Source organism: Cheilinus undulatus, linkage group 6 (genome assembly GCF_018320785.1).
Source record: "Cheilinus undulatus linkage group 6, ASM1832078v1, whole genome shotgun sequence".
NCBI classification, from domain to species: Eukaryota; Metazoa; Chordata; class Actinopteri; order Labriformes; family Labridae; genus Cheilinus; species Cheilinus undulatus.
The window spans coordinates 5,233,646-5,253,911 of NC_054870.1; the positions used below are offsets into that span (position 1 = coordinate 5,233,646).

At 39.6% G+C, this 20,266-nt stretch overlaps 1 protein-coding gene across 1 annotated transcript in view; it reads left to right on the forward strand.

The window, feature by feature from the left end:
* Positions 1-1,548: 1,548 nt before the first annotated feature.
* The window catches only part of shtn1 (shootin 1), a 78,417-nt gene continuing 59,699 nt past the window's right edge, over positions 1,549-20,266 (forward strand). Inside the window, exons 1-3 of the mRNA XM_041790045.1 lie at positions 1,549-1,675; positions 5,491-5,543; positions 8,601-8,661. Coding sequence (XP_041645979.1) covers positions 1,621-1,675; positions 5,491-5,543; positions 8,601-8,661 — 169 coding nt within the window. The 5' untranslated portion in view covers positions 1,549-1,620. The remainder of the gene's footprint in view (positions 1,676-5,490; positions 5,544-8,600; positions 8,662-20,266) is intronic.

Genomic DNA, 20,266 nt, shown 5'->3' on the forward strand with positions numbered 1-20,266 from the left:
TGAACATAAAAAAAATAATGCTTATGACATGGTGTAATACCAATTCTTCTGCCTCAAATCCTGATTATAACATTATTTTATGGCACTGATCTATAAAAAAATGCTACCACAGTGTTGCCACATTTCCTCCTCAGTTATCCAGGAATCCAACCCAAGTCACCGTGAGCAGCCAAGATAGAGGCGAAGCATGAACGCTTAACCTTAACTTAATGACTTAACAATCCAATACCAGACTATAACAAATTTATAAGAACGTCTATCAGTATCAAGTAACTGTGGAAGCCCATTTCCAACAATTAAAAAGAAAAATATGAAATTAGGGCCATCATAAAAAATCCTAAATCCATAAAAATGAGATGAAATGAATAATAATGATGTTGGTAAAACATAATTATGTGATTCGTAAATTTAGAGATAAACTATATAAGTTATATTTTTGACTTGTCTTATATTGCAACTTCTTTATCTCATCGTTTTGCATCATTTTGACCTTTTTTTTGTCATTATTATATGTTATCTCATAATTTTTACTTTACATCTCATAATTGAGTTTTTTATCCATTAGTTTGACTTTTTATCTTCTAATTGTGGGTTTTATCACCTCATTTCAACTTTTAATCACATAACTCTTTTTATGTATGGATTATAATTTTTAATTATAATTTTTTTTTTTACATCCATTTCATAATTATGACTTTTTCTCTCATAAATTTGACTTTTTTGTCATGGTTTTTAGTTTAATGTCATATCCTTTTGATTGTAAGTTTTAATTTATCATTTTGACTTTAATATCAATTGTTACTTTTTAATTTATAAGTATTATAAGTTTGTTTTTTTATCTCCCAATTTCTGTTTTTATCTCTTCATTGAAACTTATCTCATAATTCTGAGTTTTTTTTATTAACTTTAAAATTTTATCCCATAATTCCCCTATTTATTTTTATTTCCTAACTGTGAATTTCATTTTATAATTTTTTTTCTTAAATGTCATATTTCTAATTTTGTAGCGCATAATTTAAATGTAATATTTTATAATTAGGACTTTTTAATCAAATAATTTATTCTTTTTGTTTCATCATGATAAAGTTTTCAGTCAAAATTATCTAAAAATTTTCACTTTATTTATTTATTTGATTAAATAATAACCGAACTTCATGCTTTCTTATTTTTTAAATGATTGAAAGGTGCCATAGTTACGTCAATATAAACAGGACAATAAATGTAGCAGTTTAACCCGTACTCTAGAGGATTTCCACCGATAAAATTAAGTGGAAAAATCACCAAAAACCTCACATAAAATAAACTTTAACTAAATCTTAAAGTTGAGCCCTACTTTTATAAATAAAATATATGTCCATTCATAAGAATACAGTGCTACAGTGAACTACTGCAGTACAGGACTCGGTTAACGTTGTTAATATTTTCATTTAACGGTTTATTTTGAATCAATCTGGCTATTCTGTAGCCCTTCGGTCATTTGTAAGTCCTTTTCACAGCTGGTGTCTCGTGAATGTCTTCTCTATACTGCCTTTATAACTCTGTATGCACGAGCTCCAGCACCTGGCAGGTGTATCGCGTGGAGGCACTTCCTGTTGAACTTCGGTTGAAGATTTCTTCGGTATGGCTTCAGAGGAGTTGGATAAAATCAGTGTAATAACTGACCTGTCCAATAAAGGTGAGTTTATGCTGAGCTCTGTGGTATTTTGTTGACTTCTTAGGTTTTTTTTAATGATCATTTTGCTGCGTCATTCAGAGCCGGTCTCTCTGTGCAGCCTCGGTTTAACCTTGTTAAGAAAATCGCGGGTAAATAGAAACTGTGGAGTCGTTGTGCTTGATTTAAACCAATGTTTTAGGGCGTTTACACGGGAATGAATAATGACAGTAATAGCTCGGATTGTAGCGCCTTTCATGGGACCCGACCTTTACAGACGTAGACAATACAACACAAAAGACAAAGACGAAGTTCAGAGTTTGGATGGAGCAGATTTAGAGAGGCTGTAGGCTGAGGTGAACACACGGGGTTTAAAAGTTTTTTAAACATGTCCAAAGATGGAGCACTGCGGGTGTTTCAGGTAGAGTTAAGCACTATTAATGCCACAGCTTCGACGGAAGATCACTTTTATTTATGAATCCATGAATTTGTCTGGCTGTGCAGGGGAGAACTTTAACGTTATTCTGACAGAGACAGCAGCTATCTTAAACTTCTGGAAGTTACTTAATAAAACCAGCAGGGTTCTTTGACTAAGAGCTCCCGTTCCCTGCTGTAAGAGCTGTGCTTTTTCTTGGCCAAAGTCCATGCAAGGTTGAGGGAGTTAGCTTTTCCTTCATTAACCCAGGGCCGTGTTAAACAGCCTGTAGCATAAGGGCAGAGGAGAGCCCCCCTTACCACCAGTGTTGACAGATAAAGCTGATAGTTTCTAGTTTAAGCGCTGTCCAAAAAGCCACCCAAAATATAGAGTCAATATTAAGTGCTGCTTTTTTAACTGCCATACCCTTCTTGTTTAAAGCACAGACAGCCAGAGCACATGTTAATTAACTCCTATAACAAGCAGACAACCATCATGATACACTTATTTCAGCTGCATTCAGCACCTGCACATTTATATTCCTCAGAAAACCACAAATTTGACAAAACCCAATAACAGAACTACAGAAAAAAAAAAACCCATGGCAATGTGCAAACCATAAACTGTAGAAAGAATTGGACAAACCCCGTGTGACGTCAGCCGTCTGCTCACAATCGGCAGACTCGAACACCTCTTGAAGCCAATCCACGGTGCCTTGGATCAACCTAACGGCCCGCCCACTAAGCGTGACTTCTTGTTAGCTAGCTAGCTAGCATTCTGGTTGACAGAAATGTAACATCTGCCTGTCGAGCTATCTGTCAATCAAATGAGACCAGTCAGTCTGCAGTGAGGTTTTTCCTAAATATAATCGAAACCATTGTGGTACAAAAATTCATCCCCCGTACAGTGAGAGCACATGAAGACATTAACTAATGAGTCACGTTTCATTTTTTGAACCAGGCGTAAACCAGTTTATTTCTAGTGCAAAAACCGGAACAGCTGTTCAGAGGGGACTTCAGGTGTTCCTGCAGCCAGCCTCAGGTGGACACTCACAGTACTGCAATTTTTTTGCACTTCTGCAATGGCTTCATTTTTCAGGGCTGGAGGTTGCCGCTTGGTGCAAACGCACAAACACGCACACAGCTCAGCTGTACAGATGCACTGCACTTCTACAGTGATAGACTGATTATCAGACAAAAGTACATATGAACTTTCTGCTCCATTACTTTGTAAAATATGATGAACTGAAATAGAGCAGAAATAACTATTCAAGCCCACACATGTTGGTATTGAAAATAAATCTTTCAATAGACAAAAAGACACCAAAAGACTTAATAATGAAACAGTGTAAAGGTACATACTGGTGCTTTTGACTGATCAGAATACTGGAAAATAAAAAAAAGAGATCTTTGGTACTTTAAAAGCTCGCTGTTCAAATGTTTCAATACAAGTGCCCTCTGTTATGTTACTATTTTAAAGATAGTCAGGGGCCCTCAATTTTCATTTATTAAAAAAAGATTTGCAAAAGATGTTTTTTTCTCATTCTTAAATTTCTCATAATGTGGGAGAAATACACTCAGAAGTGCACTTCAATGTTCACAATAGAAGCTGTTCCAGGATGTGCTTCTGCTGGAGGATGTGTGCACTGGACTTCTTCAAGTATAAAATACTCTTTTTCATTGAAAGGAAGAAAAATTCAGGTATTTCTTTAACTGTGCCCCTAATATTGATCCTGGTCTCCTAAATTTATCGGTATTATTTAATCAGTATTGTATAGCATCATATCGTATCATTATGGATCGTTACATATCGCATCGTATTGCATTGCATCATTTTGCACCATATCATGTTGTCTCTTAACATGTTACATTGTACCCTATTGCACTGTGTTGTATCAGTGCTGGGCAATGAATCAACAATTACATTAGATCGCAATATGGCCTGCTGCAATTTTCAAATCGCAGACTGTGCAATATTTCTTTGACGTGAAATTTGTGTCAAAATACCCGTTTTAAACTTTTTTGCAGCAGCAGCCATGTTAGGCATATCATGCAATAGTTCCAGTGCCATTTTTTTAGAATAGTCTACAAAAAATCCTAATTTCTTAATTTTGGTACTTTTTTCTTATTTAATATAAGAATGACAGAAACCCTTTAATGTAACTATTCATATCCAATTTGCAATATCTGTCAAATTCATCAGAATTCAGTATTTTTAAAGAACTGTTCAGCCCTTGTTTAGAAATAAAAGAAGATTAAGGAATAATCGCATATCAGATCGCAATCACAATATTGGGGGGAAAAATTCCAATTAGATTACTTTCCAAAATTGCTCAGCCCTATATTGTATTGCATTGTATTATGTTGCATCGTATCATATTATATCATATCATATTGCATCATTTGGTATTGCGTCTTATCATGTTGCATGCTATCGTATTGCATCATATTATATTGCAACATATGGTATTACATTTTATCATATTGCACCATAAGGCATTGCATTACATCGTATTGTACTACACTTTATCACATCATATCGTTATATATCTCATCTCATTGTATCATTTTGTAACGTAATGCCTCGTGTTATATTGTATTGAATCGTATGTAACCATAACTTTCCCCATTACGTCGTATGGTATTGTTATTCTTAGTATCGTATTGCCTTGTATTGTCTCATATCGCATTGCAACATATTGTTTCTTATCATATTGTACCGTAATGAATTGCATAGTATTGTGATAGAACTTACTTCAATAATTTGCTTGTTTACCACAAAATTTATCAATTTGAAATGTTTAGTCCGAGTGTAGAACTATCACTTTGTTTAATTTTGCTGAGGCTGCATTTAATCAATTTACCTTCACACCACTGTCATTGTTTATGTCCATGTTGGCATTGTGCAGCTATCTGTTCATCTTAGTGTCTGTGTGATATTTGGCTTTTTGCCCATGTGGATTTAACTTACAGCCCAAACAAAAATATTACAGACAAAAATATTGAGATATATTTCATGCATCAACAGTCAGCTAACAGATATAGAGGTTTGATTTCTGGTCCACCCTTTTGTTGGATGTACTGTTAAAAACAGAAGTATGTTTCCTTTGTTTGAGCTTGTAGCTGTCTCACTGAAGTAACCGGCTAGATTGTATATTAATAAACTTTATTACAGGAGGCAGTTCCTCCTGCAGATGTTGTAAAACCCAGAGCAAACCTTCAGTCAGCCGGGGGTTCCTGATTCAACAGCCCCAGCTGTGATAGTCAGATGACAATAAAGTCACTGAATGAGAAGTTCTCACATGATGGAGAAGTTTCCACCTTTTTTTAAACTGGATGATGTGAGTTTTATCTTCCTCTTTGGCATTTTCCTGTGTTGTGCTTTACTGATGAGATGGCTTTCTGGCACCCTTTGCTCCCTACAGCCATACAGGAGTATGAAGGCCTTCAGAAGAAGCATGAGACCGCAACAATGGAGGTAAGAACTTTAAACCCACATGCCTCTGCAGCTGAAATGATCACAGCTTTGATTTTCCTGATTGTAAAGTTATTTGTTTATGTGTTTTTGATGGTTTCTACTCCCAAAAATCCAAGCCTGAACCTAAAGCAGGATGTTGGCTAAATTCTAATGCTGGCTAATTCTAATCAATTCCAATTATTACTGTTAGGGCTTTCACTTATATATAGGTGCTGGTCGACCAGTAGTGATGTCCACCTTGGGGTGTTGATAAAATCACACAGGGTGCCCTGATAAAGTAAACCTTCATTTGATGTCTTCTCAACTTCAATAGCAGTACAGTAATGTGCCAATATAATAAACCACATAAATGATACATGAAAAAAACTGTCCTTTAAGTTTAGACACAAATCAAAATATGCATTTCAGCAAGTATCACTCAATATAAACTCAACAATGAGAAGAATGCAATGTTTGAACCAGCATTAGCAAGACGTGTGTTCATAAGTTAAACTCAACATGCACTATATGGACAAAAGTATTTAGCCAACCTTGTTAATTATTATTGTTCAAACCAGGCCTGTTACCACATATGTATAAAATCAAACACCTAGCCATGCTGTCTTCATTTTCAAACATTTCTGAACCTAAATGGGCCGTTCTGAAGAACTCATTGACTTCAAGCGTTGTACCGTGATGGATGCCAACTTTGCAATAAGGCTGGACGATTGATTAAAGTTCATACCTGCTGGATTTTCCACAGTCAACTGTAATGATGTTATTAGAAAGTGTAAGAGTTTAGGAACAACAGCAAATGAAGCAGAAGACCGTGTAAAATCACAGAGTGGGGTGTGAAAAAGTCGCCAGAGCTCTGCTGATTCCGTAGCTGGAGAGTTGTGAACTTCCACTGATGTGAACACTCAAACTGTGCAGTGTGAGCTTCATGAATGGGCTTCCAAGGCCAAGCAGCTGCTTGTAAACCTCACATCACCAAGTCCAGTGCCAAGTGTCGGATGAAGTGACCGACACTGGTCTGTGGAGCAGTGGAAATGTTCGGTGGCATGACCAATCACGTTTCTCTGTTTGGCAGTCAGATAGGTGATTCTGGGTTTGGAGGATGCTGGAGGAACTTTACCTGCCTGACTGCATTGTGCCAACTGTAATGTTTGGTGGAGGAGGGATAATGGTATGGGGCTGTTTTTCAGGCCCCTTATCTCCAGTGAAGGCTAATCCTAATGCTGCAGCATACCAAGACATTTTGGACAACACTATGCTTCCAACTGTGTGGCAGCAGTTTGGTGAGGGCCCTTTTTCTATTCCAACATGACTGTGCCCCAGTGTACAAGGCAAGGGCTGTAAAGACAGCTTAATGAACTCAGTGTGGAAGACTTTGAGAGCCCTGACCTTAACCCCATCAAGAAAGTTTGGGATGAACTGGAATGGAGATTTAAAGACAGGCCTTCTCCTCCAACATCAATGTCTGACCTCATAAATGCTCTACAGAATGAACAGACACAATTTCCCACAGAAACTCTCCAAAATCTTGTGAAAAGTCTTCCAAGTAGAGTGGAGGCTGTAACAGCTGCAGAAGAGGGCCAACTCCATATTAAAGTACATGGATTGGAATGTCATTACAGTCCCTGTTGGTGGAATGGTCTGGCAGCTGAAAGCTTTTGTCCATATAATATAAAGTTACCTTACTTGGTAAGCAGTGGGCCTAACCTCCAATTTCCATATACAGCGTGCCCACCGCGGAACGCCATCAAATCGTACTGCGGAGCACTTCGCTCCCTCTCTAGTCTATAAGAGCATTTCCATAGCCGGCGCTCCAGACCGACAGCGGCGCATGACTGGAGCGCCACTCCCCTCCGCTTTGTTTCAGATACGCTGCAGGTCTATTTTCAGCGCCGGCCACTGCCAAACCTCGTAAATTCACTTCAGAAATTCAGAAAACACCAACCATGGAAATCACAAATGTAGAACATCCGGTACTTTCAAAATAAAACACAATGCATGGACTCCAGATCGTAAATCATCACTATTTCAACATTACGTCTCATCCTGCAGTGAGAGCAAAGGGTCACCGAGAGGTCAGTGGGTCACAGAGCTACAATGGCGCCATTGACGAGGAAAGGTTAAATTTTGGGAATATTTAGTAAAAGAATCTTGCATAAACCCACAGAAACTTCCTAATATACTCACTCAATGGCAAAAGCAATAACATCATGGACTTGTACCGGTAAGGATGATAAATTGACCCCAAAAGGTAAAATAGTCCGCTGTTGATATACTATCCCTGCCTGAACTCGCGGTTCTCCTGTGATCTCTTCCTGCTGATCAGGTCAGCGCACCGCGGTGCTGTGCTCTAGACTCGCTTCCAGTGGGCACCACGGGTTTCGTCCGACCTCGCCTACAGGTCGGACCAAACCCATGGTGCTTTGGTGCGCAGCGCATTCATCCTATGTGGAAATTGCGGATAACATTGAGTGGGAGTCTAGCAAAGATTGCATATTGACAATGAGCATTTACTTCATGCACATGAAAGTAAAGTTGTGTTCAGGTCTACATCTGAGAAGAATAACAAGGTCCTGGTCTCAGTGGTCTGGTCGGTACAGCTGTGCTTACCATGGCTGCTTTAGGTAGATGAAGAGGATGACTGTGCTGCAGCAGCAGTCAGTATTATGTGTCTGCATGCTTCTAACAGCAGATTGAGATATGACATAAACGTAGGTCCAGACACTGTTGTTTAAATTTGTTTTTAAATGTTAATGAATGTGATGCACTTCTCACTTATACAGCATTTTTACCTAAATATACTCTGTATAAGACTTGATATGTCTACTTCAGACCTTTTGACTAAAGCTGATTCTCTGCTAGATTTGGTCTTTAATGTTTATTAAACATGAAAAAATAGACAACAATCTCCCTGCTCTTCAGAAGCAAACATCATTTATATATCAAAACCTTTTACCTCCATGTCGTTGTAGAAAGTTTGTGTCTTTTTTGAGCTGTACAGTTGCAGTGGCAGTCAGATTAAATACTGACTGTGTGGTAATGCTGCTGTTTGTCCCTCTTCAGTGCAAAAGGCTGGAGGAGGAGAGAAACGAGGCCATCAAGAAGCTCAATGAGTTCCAGCAAGGTAAGTTTGTCACATTTACTCTCTCCTTTGGTAAAGGACGGTCTAGCCCTATACTGAAGAGCATAACAAAAGTAATAAAGCTCCTTTACTTTTCCTTTAGGGAATTCAAAAAGCTCTTATCATGGCTGATATGTAAATACTTTTACTTTGTTTCTCTCAGTTTTTTTAAGTGTCGTTCAAAAGTTACTCTGGTCATTTTGGTTGATTGTAAAAGTCTGCAGAATTTGATTTTGTTTTAATTTTATCAATTCATTCAATGACCCCTCAAGTCCACACCCCCTCTGGATACTGGATCCATTTAATCGGAACAAAAACCTGATAAGAACAATAATGCACAATGAAAACCAGCCAGTTCTGATCTAAAACAGCCCAATCAGAATACATTTTTTTGAGAACAGTTTGTTTAGAAAATCTCTTATCTTTATTGCCAACTTCAAAGGTCCTTGCACACCAAATGTGTGGTTTTTTTTTTTTTTTTGTGCAAATAACTTGCCCAAAATATTTCTTTTTCCAACCTGTTAAGTCAATGCAAGCTTCCACACCAGAAATGTATTTTTGCAAAGCGTAATTGCACCTGATATTTTTCAAAACGTGGTTGATCTTTCATCTTTGGCCAGATCAATCAAAGTTTTGCTCCTGACGATTGATCTGATGATGATTAAAACACTCATTGCCCAGTTTTAATGCAGACTGAGGAGTAAAAACCTCCTCCTCTCTAACACCACATGATGTTCGTCCTCTTTCCAATATGTCTGCAGCCTGGGCTTGTTGTTTTTACCTTACGTAGCCTGGTAAGAGATAGAGGCAGGCAGCAGACAGCTCAACATACCCATGCAAACAAAAAATGGCTATTTATTTAACAACACAGTCTCCTCTGACCTTAGACATACAGCTAATACATGCTCCAGATCCATCAGCTCAATGAGATTACTCCTCTGACCAGTCTGTAACCTTCACAGATGAACAAAACCCCAACTGTACCCTTAAAATTATTATTAGTAACATTTAACATAGAATGAATAAAAACGTCAGTCCCTCCTCTCAGCAAATTTGGCTGGCGCAGTGAAACAAAATGGCACTTACCTCTAGGCTGTGTGTAAAGGTGGCTTTACGCCTGGACAGGAGAAGAGGGACTTAGACTTTTGCAGCGCAAATGTTTATCAGAATCTCCATAATTCATTTGCAAAATTGCTTTGCTCCTTATTTTCATAGAAAGGTGCAAAAAAATTTGCCTCAGAATTATCTGCATTTTTGTGCTGTCTATAAGTGTTGCCCTTAAGCCAGGTATACACTATGCGATATTTGTCCAATTCAGCCACGAATTTTGGGTCAGACTTTGAGCTCACTTTGAATTGGGCTGACTTTCTGCAGGATCGGGCGTCGTTTGTGTTGTGCTGTTTACAGAGGCTTACCACGGCCGACCACAGCCCGACCATGACCCGAGCTGCTTCTGACTGGTCATAAGATTTCTGGCATGTATGATATTTTGGTTGTATGTCTCCAGACACTTCACAATGAGAGCAGAAATGCGAGCAGAATAAACAACTTTTGGGGATTATTTCTTTTGTAAACTGTCAGACAACATCCCAAATTACCATGACAACAGATGGAATGACTTTCTGATGCACCCCCGCTATGATAAAGGAAATAAATGAGCAGGAAATGTTCCGACCCGCAGACCTGAAGCTGACATGGATAGTGATGCTTTTTGTCTGTGAGTGGGAGAGAGAAGGAAAAGTGTAAGCGAGAGAGATGGAGAGAGGGAGAGGATAATGACTGGGAACACTTCACCCTCAGTTTGTGAGACTTTTTTAAAAAGGAAATTCCACAGATTTCTATCACAGTCCGTTCCGACTTCACTTGTATAGTGTGAGCACTCAGGTCGGGTACGACCGTCAGAATGTGTATTGTGAACTAGGGGCGTAAAGGTAGGTGTATTCGTACCATACCGATTCGGTACGGGCCTTTCGGTACTGTACAGACGTGTACCAAATGGATACATGTGGAGCTCACATACAGACAGAAAACCAGAGCGCAACTCACTGTCACACTGTCCTGGCAACCACACAACCACAGCAAACAACAGCAACAGCCTGAATATACCCAGATAAAAATGTCCTGTTTAGGAACACTTTGTTGCCCAGTAAAATACAACAGTGGACAAAGACAACAACAATCACGCTGACTTCATTCAGCAGATGACAGCACGTTGTCCAGCGGACCAATCAAAGCGTTTGAAAATGCTCCACTCAAACTAGAACGTCACTGTAAAGAGGACGATCAACAAAAAATCTCACCAGCCAGTTATGAATTTCCTATTCTTTAATATAGTTTTAATTATAACACTGGGGCTCTGGCTCTGTGAATCAAATTAATTTTACCTTCAAATCTCAGCCTCAGAGGGGGGAGAGAGAGGACTCTATCATGTCTCCAGCTGCGTCACAGGTAAAGTTATCCTCAGATTTCACACGGCTCTAACCTCTTTATCTGCCAAGATGAGCTGTGAAAAGTTCTCCCAAACTTTGTAGTAGGTCCCGTTGGTTTAAAAAGTAATCCAGTGCTGAATCCATGTTGAAATTGGCAGGATAGACACTAATTTGCATACTTAACAAGCTACCTGAGCTAACTCGCAGTTGTGTGATGATGTGTTCAAGTTGGCTGGGAAATTTTAGCATTTAAAGAATGGGTATATATATCAATTTAAAAAAACCTAGTAAATAAAAAATATATTTAGTTAATATTTTTAATCACTGAAGACTTTTTGGAAGGAGGTTGCCACATTATTTATAATTTAAATGTAATTTATTTATTTTTATATTATTATAAAAATTAAAAATTTAATTTAATTTATTTGCTTCAACTACCGTACCGAAAACGTATCAAACTGTGACTTCAAAACCGAGGTACGTACCGAACCGAAATTTTTCTGTACCGTTACACCCCTAGTGTGAACACATAAATCGTGCGTGATGGTCATGTGTTGTAAGCGATTCAGTCCACAGTATGACTTTATATTCCACCACAACTGTTATAGAGTCTGCTTGAAATCACACAGTTTATGCCCAGCTTAAGTGTGTGACGTTTTTAGGTGTATTAATTGCATAGGGAAAGGGACTAAACATGAATTCCTGAAAAGTATAAATGTTTTCACCTTATCCGGGGATCACTGGAGATATTTTGTACATGCACTCCTGCATATTTATGCTGCGTATGTGGCTTTCACACAATGCATGAATTTACTGCGTGTCAGCTGAGTGTCAGTTGCCAAAGCCCTCTCATTCTTCAGAGGTTTTACCTGAATAACCCCCCTACAGGTGACTTGATTCAGTGTTTAGTGGAACCGTGCTGGGAACTTTTCAAAATAAAAGCATTTGGTACAAATGAAGGGAGTTTGTACTGTAAAATCCAAACCAGGCATTTCAGCTTGTGGCCTTCATCAGCTCATCAACATATTCTACTGATGTGGACGTACATACCTGGTACAACAAGGTAGATATTTCTCTATAGGCTTGCTCTAGGCTCTAGGAACTACATGGTGCCAGAACCAGCAGGCCTAGTCGATGGCTACGTCTGGCCTATGTATTTAAACACAAGAACATCTTGTGTTTGAAACACAGGACGTGTGTATCAGGTGCATGAGACTCGGGGCTCTATTTTCGTGCGCAGGGTGGCGGAGCGTGGCGCACCCTGCGCAGTGGTAATTTCGTCCGGCGCACCACCATGCGCAGGCAATTTTGTAGACCGGGCTGCGCCGAGATGGGTGTGGCGGCGCACCAGGGGGAGGTGTTGACAGATTCAGCTTGGACAAGTCTGGTTCATCCTTGGGTGCAATTTCCAGATGCCTGAAGGTGCCACATTCATCTGTTCAAACAATTATACGCAAGTATAAACACCATGGGAATGTGCAGCCATCATACCACTCAGGAAGGAGACGGGTTCTGTGTCCCAGAGATGAACGTGCTTTGGTCCGAAAAGTGCATCTCAAAAGGCCACTCTCCCAGGAAGAAGCCATTACTCCAAAAGAAACATAAAAAAGCCAGATTACAGTTTGCAAGTGCACACAGGGACAAAGACCTTAATTTTTGGAGACATGATCTGTGGTCTGACGAAACTAAAATTGAACTTTTTGGCCATAATGACCATCGTTACATCTGGAGAAAAAAGGGGGAAGCTTGCAAGCCTGAGAACACCATCCCAACTGTGAAACATGGGGGTGGCAGCATCATGTTGTGGGGTTGTTTTGCTGCAGGAGGGACTAGCGCACTTCACAAAATAGATGGCATCATGAGGAAAGAACATTATGTGGAAATACTGAAGCAACATCTCAAGACATCAGCCAGGAAGTTAAAGCTTGGACGCAAATGGGTTTTTCAAATGGACAATGACCCTAAGCATACTACCAAACTGGTTACAAAGTGGCTTAAGGATAACAAAGTCAATGTTTTAGAGTGGCCATCACAAAGCCCTGATTTCAATGCCATTGAAAATTTATGGGCAGAGCTGAAAAGGCATGTGCGAGAAAGGCGGCCTACAAACTTGGCTCAGTTACACCAGTTCTGCCAGGAGGAATGGGCCAAAATTACTGCAAACTATTGTGAGAAGCTTGTGGAAGCATATCCTAAACATTTGACCCAAGTCATACAGTTTAAAGGCAATGCTACCAAATACTAATGAAATGTATGTAAACTTCTGACTCTCAAGAAAATGATGAAAAATTGATCTCTCTCATTATTCTGGCATTTAGCAAATAGAAATAATTTTGGTAATCCTAATTGACCAAAAACAGGAAAAGTTTAATCTGATTTAATGTTAGACGGTGAGAAAAAAAAAGTTTATGTGCCTTTTTATATAGTGTATGTAAACTTCTGGTTTCAACTGTACATTTGTATCTATATAAACTGTCCCATCACATCTGATGTCAGATCAAAGATGTTTGTCACACGTAACTGAAACTCGCTGAATAAATGTAAGTCAGTCGGTGTCTTAAGGATTTACCTGTGATTTCCCATATTTCTCTGTTTTAATCTTTAGTCTTAACGTGATCTAAAAAGATGGAGTACATTGTTGCAAGGAGGATGAGGAGGAGATACCGGGAGAGAATATATCACCAAGGGTTCTCCTATTTGGTGATGACAGAGCAGGAATGCAGGTGGATCACAAGCATGATGCCTGGATTAGCCTGCTGCTGTGTTTAATGTAATTGTCACTTAATTTTGTACTCCTATTCATGACACAGGAACAGATTACATCTGTCCCGCGAGGTGGTCCACACGGTGACGCGCATTGTGGCCTCTGATGCACAGCCTGGTGGCCACTGTGTGCCTTCTTTGCTCTGACAGCTTTTTTTTTTGGCCCTTCTCCTGACATCATTGAACCGTTTTTTACATTGGGCAGCGGTTCTCAGAATATCTGGGCAAACTTGATTGACAATATTAGTAACTTCCTCCCAGGCAGTTTTTGCATCATCAGCCCGTGGAGGTCTGTTAGCATTACCATATATTCTGGTACTGTGAGCTTGGACCTCCTGGACCAGCACATCAGTTTCCTCCTGGGAGAAGTTTGGCCACCTGGAGTTGCTGCTGCTGTCTTCGTCCATGGTGGTGGCGAGGTGAAATTGGCACTGCCCCTTGCCCGCAGCGCATTTAAAGGCAAGGAGGGGCGTTCATTTGATTGGTGAAGATTACACTCGGCTGTGTTAAACCCACTCATGCCTTCTCTCCTCCCTCTTTGCCACTTGCGCCGGTGGGAGGGACGGAGGCGTGAGTGTGCCGTGCTGCGCCGGACTGCGCCGTGCACGAAAATTGCAAAATGCCCTGGACACACCCCGTTGGTGCGGTGCAGGCGCCTGCGCCTGGTCTACAGAAATAGAGCCCTCGGTGTGATCTGACAGCCCTGACTTATTAACAACATGAAAATCCATGTCGCAGTGTGTCTCATGCATCTAGTCTGAACCAGGCCTCAGTCATGGTTTCAGGCCAAGTGATCAGTCTAAAGGTTAACATCATAAAATACATCTATTTGACCTCATTTGATTCACCACAAAGCACACTGGGAATAATTAATGAATCGTTATTACTATGGACTTAAAATTGTTTAGAAAGGTCAAAGTAATTTAATCTAATTTTTAAGTCTGGGTTAATCATATTTTGCAAACAAAAATGTGTAGGAAAATGCACACATGAGTCTGAATCCTCAAAAAACCCACACCCGCAATGAGGAAACACCAAACCAACAGGACAACACTATCGTGCTATCCTAGCAGTGTTAACTTCTGTCAACTCATACTCATGTTGACTAAAAGTGTTAGTCAACTTCCTTTTTCCATGAGAAAGACAAGGCTAAGACTAGCTAAAATAGATCTCTGATAGTAAAAGCTAAGACTTAAAGTAATTTAATTTTTATCGAGTAGATTAAAATGTCAGTGCAGGGCTGTTAGATGTTTCAAATCAATGATCAGTATCTTCATCAGTATATTTCAAATCAGTATTGACGGTGCATCACTTAGACCAAAATGTTGCCCTGTGATTGACCGGCGTTCAGTCCAGGGTGTATCCTGCCTCTTGCCCAATGACAGCTGGGATAGGCTCCAGCCTCCGCAACCCCCAACGGGATAAACCGTATAAAAGATGGTGGGCCAACATGTTGTTGAACAAACTGCACAAATTAAAAATGATTAAAATGTGACTAAAACCAAAAGATTTCTTTATCTAAATGCTTTGCCAGTAACATTAACCAGGAGGGGAACTTGCTACAGTCTCTTTTGACTTTTTATATCATATTTTGACCATTTAGATTCATGATTTTAAACTTGAGTCATATTTTTAACTTTTTAAGTCATTGATTATAATTTTAGCTCATATTTTGACATTTTCAACCCCTGACTTTGGCTTTTTAATCTCATATTTTGACCTATCAGAGTCACAATTTAACATTTTAATTCATACTTTGATTTAAAGTTATGATTTCAAATTTTATCTGATAAATATATGTATGTGTGTATATATATATATATTTTTTTTTTAAGATTTATTTTTGGGCTTTTTCATGCCTTTATTTGACAGAGGAAGGACAGTGGATAGATTTGGAAACAGGGAAGAGAGCAGGGAGAGACATGTGGTAAAGGGCCACAGGCTGGATTCAAACCTGGGCCCCCTGCATATATGGGTAGCGCCTTAAACCACTCAGCCATCTGAGCTCCCTTATCTAATATTTTTTAACTTTCAAACTAGTGTTTTTAACTTTCTCCTCATATATTTACTCTTTAAAAACATTATTTTTCTATTTTTAATATCATGTTCTGACCTTTTTAACTAATACATTTTTTGTTCAGATTTTGAATTTTTAAACATAATTTTCACTTTTTTGAATTTCTAAATGATTTATCATCAGTGCTGTTTTTTTCATTGCTGGTGAAAATGAGGTTGACAGTTTACATTTAGTGTTGACCCTGTTAGGCCCTCAGGTTAGACCTAAATCCAGAATCCGGCCCCTGCTGTGATTGAGTTTGACACCCCTGGTTTATAGCCTGCCACACACACAGAGGTTTTTAAAATCTCAACTATTTTTTCAATGTGAGTCGGCTTGTTTCTTGATTGGCTATTACTTCATTTCACATAACAATTTGGGTCGTGCATTCTCGGTAGGGCTGAGGAAAAAAATCTTCTTCCAAGTATCGATTTTTATTTATAAATAACTGCTAATATGAACTGGGGTGATGATCATACAGCAGGAGAAAGTTAGTACAACCAGAATGGCAGCACCAGGGAAAGGACATTAGGAATGCAAGCAGTGCACGAACAACATGGACATGACACATGGGGTTTTGCAAGGAGTGCCACATGAGTATAAAATACTGGGGTAATACAATAAAAATGAAGCCAAGGCTAATGCTAAATCAGCTAGAAAACGGTATAGATAGCAATATATTGCATTATATGGTATTGCAATACTCTGTTTTGCAAAATCTGGAGTAGGAGTGCCTCCAATCAAGTTGTAAAGGGGAAAAGTCAATTTTAAAATATCAAACACCACAGGATAATCTGGTAAAACAATGATTAAAAACCATACAATAATCGCGCCATTGTTGACGTTGGTCATAGACAGTAGGGGTGTGCGGTGTATGCAGTAGACGGTAAAAATGATATAAATTTGGCCTACAGTAGAGATTTGGTCTCTACTGACCAATCGCGATAATGCTTGTTAATGACGTCATCGTATCTGCCTCAGTGTGAGTTAGCAGGCAACAACACGTGTTTTTTCCTCTCAAAGTCTGACGGCTGTACTGCAGTTGGTACTGTGTGCTGTCTCTGTCAGCCTGCCTGCTAAGCTAAGTAGCTAAGTACTGCTTTGGCTGGTCGCACAGGCCAGCGCTGCAGCTCTTCCTCTTATCAACAACCGTTTAAAAGTCCATTTTAACTTATGACTTTGATTTCCAAGTCCACAGTGAGTCAAAGATCCAGGCTGCGATGTTGAATGGGGACAGAAAAGCTGCTGTAAACTAGCCGTATTTTCTGAACGGCAGCCAAAGATAAGCTAACTCAATGCTACCACAATACTTCCGTCAAGCACTCCAAAATAAAAGTCCGCAGCTGTTATTTTTCTGAAACGCTGTTATTGTGAACGCCTTCACTAGGAAACATGTTCAAGTCATTAGCAGCTTAACACACCTCATCAGGTTAGAGATGAAATACGAAACTTAGAGTGCAGTTAGACAGAAGTAAACCTAGAGAGACTTAAAAAAACAAACATGTTTTTTGTGTTCCTATACTTAGAGATAAATTGAGTATGCAATCAAAGGCTTGTTTTAAAGGGAGAAGGGGTTAATAACACTTGAATTTGGATTAAAAAGCATTATCTCTTTCTATTTTTGTAATACTGTGATATGATACTGTATCGTCAAAGGCAAGAAAAATACTGTGATATGATTTTTAGGCCATATCGCCCAGGCCTAATAGACAGGATTCATGCCAACAATCGCCCTGCATGATATAAGGAAGGAAAGCAGTAAATCCTGAGCTGGGTCTCTGAAAGGCCCTAAAACATTAAAAATCTGAATTTAAACATGTGACTAAAATGCCATCAGTTGCAATTAACCATCATAAGTCAGCGATTAATTGTGATTAAAAAACTGACCATCAGTTGATTTCAGCGAACACTCTGGGATGTTTTCAGTGAGATCCAACACACCTGCCTGCCTTCATGATCCAAACATGAGAAGAGCATGTGTCTCTGCTCTGGCTTTTATCACAACTCTGTTTCCAAACACTGAACTATGTGTTTCGTGTGTATTGGCCCACCATTCAGTTTTCCAAAATTATCACCCCACAGGTTGAATGCTTTGCTGTGACCACTTGAGTGAAGACAGAATTTGAAATAGGGCACCACATGTCAAAGGATGGAGCAAATAGTTTGTCTTTGTAGCGGTGACAGTTGTGTGGCTTTTCATCTGAATAAATCTGGCCTGTGCTCATATATTCAGCGATTCTCCAGCCAAAACACATATTGTGTTTGACTTCCGCGCTAATAGAGGCTGCCTCACTGTGCCAAGCAGCTGCATATTAGGACCTATTACGTGATTTCATAGCTCTTAGAAAATTGCTCCTATTCACAACGAAACGGCTGGGGATGGGGCGGCAGGGCTGGCGAGGGGGGTAGAGGGAGGACGGGAGAAAAAGCCCCCAACACACAATCATGCCTTTTCAATTGCCGATGGCAAGGTTGATGACAACATGACCATTGTGTTATAATGATAACACCACAAAGGCATCTGCCCCCCTCATCAAGGCTTCACAGCGGCTGCAGATACAATTTAATTCACTGCTCCGTTGGCGGCGCTGATACCATTATGCAGCATGTCGGCACAGGGGTAATCACTGTCTTTCCTGAGAGGACGATGAAAAACGACAGGCACAAAAAAGAAGGGGGGAAAGATGGAGTGATGATGATGGGGAGGCCGAAACTTACAATTAAGACTGCCAGTTCTGATGTGTCAGAGCCCCCTGTCGACTCGCGCTCATACACTTTCAACACTTCCACCGCTGTTTATTTACCATGGCTACCAGTAATTATAATTAACATGTCATTTAGTTCAAGGCGTCCTTTCCTAGGGTGCTGAGTGTGGCCACGGCATTATGGAGACAGACGGAGAGGAACGGAGAAGAGGCCGAGGATGAAAACTGGCAGCTAAGTGCTATTGAATGACTGATGTGGAGGGCGACGCAGGAACGTGTATGGCCCATCGCTGTCGTTCATCAGGTTTTTAATTAGGTGTCACTAGGGGAAGGAATTGCCCGCAGCAATGGCACTAATGCTTAATTTCTTCCTCGCTCAACCACAGTGTTTAATTAGATAAGTGTTAGGGCATTCTTTAGGGGCGTTCTTTTTTCTACTGACGTGTGATTGCAGCTTAAACAACATCACGGTCTGTGATTCGGAATTATACCTGATTTTTTTAACTGCCTATTTGAAGCTGCACCAATCAATGTTTTTCATACCAACAATGGATCAAATGGCTGTGTGATGTGAAATGTGCCACTTATAATGAGCCCACAGTCATCACCAAATCAGCCATTCACCTCAGCTCTGCCAGGTGATTTTGCTCTTAAAGTTCTTTTTTTTCTTCAATTTCATTAAAAAACCCTCTGATAACCCCACAGCTCACTACCTGCTCCACAAACAGCACAAAGAAAGTGAACATAGAGGCATATTAATCAGCTGACAAAAGAAGTTTACTCATGGCGTTTTCATATAAGGCACGATTGGTTTTTACTGTGCTCAGGCATGATCCCCCATTTTGGTCCCTCTCTTCTTTAGTCCACAGGACATTGCGTCTGTGTGTAATTTGATTCATTGATCATAGAACAGTTTTCCGTGTAGCCTCAGTCCATTATAAATGAACTTTGATTTATCTGACCACAGAACAAGTTTGGAGAGAGAGAGGGAGAGCGAGAGCTAGCGGACACTGTGCACACTTAATTGATCACAGATGGCCCGATCTCTTAAAATAGATATCTTTAGGGTTAATTTACAAATGTGTGTAGGCCAAGTAAAGTTTGTTTGATCAACATTGTATATGCATTACCTGGATTATATTCAGGGTCCGACGTTAAGGGTTTTGCCTGCTTGCCCTTCAGGGCAAGTGCTTCCCAAATCTACTTGCCCCATCTAAATTCCTACTTGCCCTGTCCAGGAGGTACTTTTTCTGGCTGTCAAGTACATACATTTTGCTCACAACATACTTAGAACTAAAATGCATTGCCTGTTGACTGTGGAAAGCAATACACAACACTTCTTTCTAAAGAAAACTGTGTTTATTAGCTATGTGTTAGCCCATTGAAAATTATATTTAACTTTGTACAGATCAGTGCAATATGAAACCACACCAGGTTGTTTTCTGAAGATATTCAAACTCAGGAATTTCATATTTACAATACTAATAAGGTAATAATACAAACTCAGAAATATTTTTTTTGTAACTGATGAAACCAACTCTTCTCAGAGGAAAATGAGGTCAGCTAAACCCTGACACTAGAGAGGTGGTGGGGTCTGCTACATATGTACCAAGTATAAAATGGTGCTTTTCTCCTGTTTTTATTTGGTTTATTCA